This window comes from Propithecus coquereli, unplaced genomic scaffold (assembly GCF_000956105.1).
Source record: "Propithecus coquereli isolate 6110/MARCELLA unplaced genomic scaffold, Pcoq_1.0 Scaffold24, whole genome shotgun sequence".
Classification (NCBI taxonomy): Eukaryota; Metazoa; Chordata; class Mammalia; order Primates; family Indriidae; genus Propithecus; species Propithecus coquereli.
Genome location: NW_012147952.1, coordinates 3,046,241 through 3,051,705, shown reverse-complemented (window position 1 = coordinate 3,051,705; position 5,465 = coordinate 3,046,241). Strand labels below are relative to the sequence as shown.

General features: G+C 36.5%; 1 protein-coding gene across 1 annotated transcript in view; it reads right to left on the bottom strand.

Annotated features, from left to right (window-relative positions):
- CD109 (CD109 molecule) overlaps positions 1 to 5,465 on the bottom strand; it is a 141,801-nt gene that overhangs the window by 64,198 nt on the left and 72,138 nt on the right. The window contains exons 8-13 of the mRNA XM_012646038.1: positions 4,971 to 5,067; positions 4,568 to 4,709; positions 3,745 to 3,854; positions 1,471 to 1,695; positions 469 to 570; positions 313 to 375 (exon numbers count right to left, since the gene is read on the bottom strand). Coding sequence (XP_012501492.1) covers positions 313 to 375; positions 469 to 570; positions 1,471 to 1,695; positions 3,745 to 3,854; positions 4,568 to 4,709; positions 4,971 to 5,067 — 739 coding nt within the window. The remainder of the gene's footprint in view (positions 1 to 312; positions 376 to 468; positions 571 to 1,470; positions 1,696 to 3,744; positions 3,855 to 4,567; positions 4,710 to 4,970; positions 5,068 to 5,465) is intronic.

Here is a 5,465-nt window from a genome sequence, read left to right as displayed (position 1 = left end):
TTCAAGGCCATGGGTAGCAATCTTTATTTTCTTTTTCATTTTTCTTACATTTTATAATTTTCTACAATGAATATATGTGGTTTATCCAATAGAAATTTAGATTTTAAACATAATACAGGATTTAATTATCCATTTTAAACTGAAAATACAAATACAGGTGAAGAACAAAAAAAAGATATTTTGATTGTAATATAAAAAGAACAGGCTAAAAAGGTGTAAGGCAAAATTAGTAAGTTCAGAGTAGACATAGGTAGGCATCATTTAAGATGATTCTATAATAGATCATAAATTTAGATTCAATAAAAAAATTACCATATAGCTTAACTCCTTCAACCGCTTGTTGCCGCTAACCACCAACTCGAAAGGTGATCCCACCTAGAAAAAACATCTTAATTAATATGTACATAACAAGGACAAGAAAGTCCATTATGTTGTATTAATAATTATCAAGTGAGTTGTAAGCATTACCTTTATATTTTCATCTCTCGTTTTTAGCTGGATGTATGTCTTACTGGGAGAAGTAAACATACCATGCACTGCCATGCTACTCGTGCTATCAAGAAAATAGGCCTATAACAAAAGAAAAGGGAGCTATAAATTTTTATTTTTGGTAATACCTTGAGAAAAGATGCTACCTGTTGAACAATTACTGAAAGCCAAATTCACTTTCACTTTTTTTCATGCAGAAAAAATATTAATACATTCAGCAGACATTGGAACTTCATCATTTTATGGCCTGTACTATAAAAAAACTGATAGTTTTAAAACATGGGAAAGGGTCTTGACCATCATAACCTAAGAGGAAAAAAGCATAGTCCCGGCTTATTTCAGAAACAAAGGTATTTTTTCCGGAAAAACTATGAGAAGAGAGAATGAAATGGAAAAGAGATCCTTTCCTTCTCTCCCTTTCCTTCTCTCTAGGACACACAGCTCATACACAAGCAAAAACTTATATCACCCCACTTGATCCACCAATGTTCAAAGTAAAAATCAAAGAGGCCACATCTGAGGAGAACCCTGCTCTGCCAGAGCCCTGACTTGGGCAGGGCCGTGTAAGCAAAAGAAAGGTGGCAGAAACGGTTGGGGATTCTCAGACAAGCCACTCTGGGCAAGAGAGCTCAGCGAACGTACGTAAGTGTAAAAATATATATTCCTCTTTCATTTCAGCTCCTGCCAAAATAAAATTTCAAATGACTGAAAATCAACCTAGGGTTTGAGGAGCTTCTCCATCATATCTTCACATTGCTATATTTTACTATGCCCTTCAGAATGAACTGACAAGGAAACATTCAATCTAGCCCTGAGCCATGGTCATTAAATTACTTTTAACACTTTCCCCCACTTTTTTTTAAATAGAAAGATGTGTCCACTTCCTATGCACTCTGAGCTCCGACAAGTGGAGTGCCTACCACAAGATTACAATTGTAATGGTGTTGGTGCAGTGACATAACGATGGGAAGCAGATGGCACCTTCAACTGTAGCTCAGTGGAATCCTCCAGGATTGGAAATTCAACCTTAAAGATTCCATTCGGGGGAACAGTGTAATTCATGACCTGGACAGGTCCCATTTGCTGATTTCTACTGTTCCATCTGCTCCAGGGCTCGGTATGGTTTCTCTGTGTCACTGTCATGACAACACTATTTCTTCTTTCTTCAAGAGTCAGTGGATTACCGTCAGAACGGGTAACCTTCACCTAATTGTCAAAACAGGACGTTTTAAAAACAGGTAACAAGAGAAGCAAAGGATTTAAGTGCAAGTGAATCCAGTTTGCATCTGAACTATTCCCACGAAATTGAACTCTCAACCATTACTGGTGGCACTCTAACTCCAGACCCAGTGGCCTGTCTCTAAAGGCATCCGACATCGCCAACCACCTTCTCCTTAATATCACAGCTTCCTTTGCCTTCTACGGCTCCACACAACCTCCTTCGCTTCCTACTTCTCTTTCTGAATCTTTTCAGTGCTTATTTTGGTTCTTCTTCCCTCTCTCCAAATGTGGGAATTTGCCAAATTATCAGTCATCTGTTTTTCTCTCTTCCTCAAGGTCTCAGTACTCCTAAGGCTTAGTTTGCTCTTTGTGATTGTACCCTAAGTCCAAAATTCCCATCCTTATCTTGATCCAGAGCCCATACCCAATACCTCCAATTCCTAATTTTTATGTGGATATCTTAGTCTTCTCAAATTCACACATCTAAAATGGAGCAACCACCTTGCTTTTCCTATTTTTGCTAACGTCACGATTCTGTCAGACTTTACGTCTCTGAACTTTCCATCCCTCTCCCCACCTCCCAAATCCAATGAACACCAAATCCTATACTTCTCTCCTCCATCCTCTCCACTCCCACAGCCACCACCCCAAGGCTGCTGCCATCCTCCTGCACACAACCCTGATCACTCTTCCTCAAACACTGCTTTCACCACATCCCTCCCATGTTCCGAAGGCTCCTGGGCTTCTCACTGCCTAGAGCATGAAGATCAAACATATAAGTTAGACATTTAGGATCCCCTACAACTCCCCAAGCCTCTCCTGTTTTATCACCCCCATACACAAGCCCTCAGCTGCAACTGCACAGGCCCCAAAGATACCCTGAACTTGCTATTAGAGCTCTCCTGGTCTCGTCTCAGCTCACCTTGCTCCCCACCTCCCACTCCCATGCCTGAGCATTTAAAACCCTACTAATCTTTAAACAAATAGTTTAGAGCTTCCTCTTCCATAAAGCATCCCTTAATAATCACCATCCCCATCACAAAGCCAACTTTTCCTCCCTGAATTGCCATTGTTTCACTCTACTCATTTGGAAATTACCATTTGCAGCCTCATTTTTTTACTTAGCTATTCAAACTGTCTAAATAATTAAGATGACTAAAATCAAGAACTACTTAAAACTTCTATTGACCCATCAACAAGAAGCAACCCCTCCTTTCTTTAAATCAGGAATCAGCAAATTATGGCAAAAAGGTGGGCCAATCCAGTATTTTTATAAATAAAAGTTTATTGGAACATAGCCACTCTCATTTGTTGGCTGTGGCTACTTTCATGCTATAATGGCAGAATTGAGTAGCTGTGACAAAGACCACATGGCCCACAAAGCTGAAAATATTTACTTTCTAGCTCTTTGCACAAAAAGGTTGCCAACCCCTGCTTTAAATCCCTTTAGAAATTAATTCATGACACTAATCTTATTCCGACTTGAATTATGGCTGTCTATATGTTTTCTTGCCACCATCACAAAAACCGTGAACTCCAGGGTAGGAACTGAGTCCTTCTTGGCTCCGTGTAAGCCCTGCCAGCGCCATGCCTTGCACATTGTCAAAATTCACTCAATTAATAAAAGGTAATTCAACATTATCTCAAAAAGTTTAGTAGATTTGTTGATAGTTTTTTAATGCTACATCTTTGCTAAAACTAAAATTCGTCATTATAAAAATCAAATTTTTGACTACTATCTAATTCCTTCAATTAATTAATAAAAGCTTCAATGTAACAATCCACATCTAACTTAAATTGCTTGTTAAATGCATTTTCAAAAAAATATTTTTGTTGTTGGAAACTACTTTTTTAGAAAAATTAGACAAAGGTCATTTGGAAACAATTTTACATGTCCCACATATCTAAAGAGAAAAAGTAATCTACCGCCTTTTAACTTTAAGTTTTAGAAAAGCACTGAAAATAATATTTCCCATTCTAATTTCATTAAACTGAACTTACTGCTATGGACTAGAAATAAATATACCAACTTACAGTGGCTGTGAAGTTGAGAGATGGCTTCAATACAGTAGCATAATCAAAAAATTCAATGATGTAATCATGTTGCTTGAAAAACACATTGGAGCTTGCATTTCTTGAGATACCTATTTTGGAAATTGCACCATTTAGAATACAAAATTAATGTTTCGCCAACAGCCTCTATCCATCAAATCCATCTAAACTACTTGCCAAAGGGGTTTAAGATATCAGGTCACATAAACCTCATTCCCATATTGGCTTTGACACTAAGAGAACCAAACAGTCCTATTATGTCCTCTATGGACCCCTTCCCAGTATATTGCTGCCATCCTCCTGCAGTGACATGTACAACAGCAGATTAAGGCCACCCTAGTCTTTTGCTCTTTCAGGGACTGGTTAAAGCTATTGACATAATAATAGAAAAGTTCTAGCAATTAACCTTTACCTTCTTATTAAAAGAGAAAACTGTCTAGGAGCAAGTTAGATTCCAGAAGATGTTAAGTGATTAAAAAAAAAAAAAATAGAAGAAGATAGCCGACTGAAAACATAAACCTTTCCATGTAGTTTTCAGGCTGAAAAGAAAGAATAGAAATGGAAAAAAATTACAAATAACTATCACATGTGCTTGAAGTCCAGACTTTTCATAGAAAATGCTTCCCCTTTATTATGAAACATCCTTCGAGTTAGACCAGTTAATCGTCATGACAATTTCAACATTAAATAACATCTTTAGAAAGGCAGCAATGCTCCTAAATGAAAACACCAGTTATAATAAGAAAGGTGACAGAGCAGCCCCACATAAATAGCTTTCTTTACCGTTACTTCAAAGTCTACAAACCTGTAAGCGATTCTGTCACTGTGGCTAAAATTTCTACCGGCCCAGGGGAAGACATATCCATGTGTTCAGAAAGGTCATTGGAAAAATCCATTACGTTTTTCATCTCTTCATCATTAAAAGAGAAGTTCGCAGATCCATTTATCTGTTTTATTTAAAAGTTCAATTATATTTTTCACTTTAGTAATTCAAATTTTAGAAATAAAACCTAAACTAAGTTACAACAATATGATAGCTCTGATAACATTTTAATAACTAGAAATGGGTAAATTCTCACTTGGCCAATGCTGGAAAGCTCTTGATATTCTTACACTCAATTTTTTGTCAATTCAGTACAAAATCTTATTTTTAGAAAAAGTAAACATATTTTCCCCATTACGAGTTATAAAATATCTGCAAAAGTTACCTTAAATTTTTTTGTAATATTTTTCTTCACTCCCCAAAAGGATAAAGGTAAAAATGTAAGTGTTACATCTCCTTTCACTGGCTTCCCATATGTATACCTGAAAAATAATAAATAAAGGTTTTTTTACCTATCAACTTGATATCGCCAGAACACCATGAAAATATTACTTTCAATAGCATATACTAGCAATTCAACATAAAAGAATTGCATTAAAAACATACTCCTACTACAAATGTTTAAAACTAAACCCAGCAAGGAATGTCCTTAATAAATGATGATCATTGAAATTAAGTCTCCAAAATGGGAAGACTTTTAACTTTAGCACCTTAAAACAATTCATAATACATACTTTATCCAGCTTCTCTCTATCTGAGAGGCCCCAGAGAAAATCTGATCATAATTGAAAGTGACAGTTTCTTGTCCAAAGATTTCTAAAAGATTATGAAAATCTTTCATTCCTAGAAATCTGGACTGGCCCATTTACTGTGCACACAC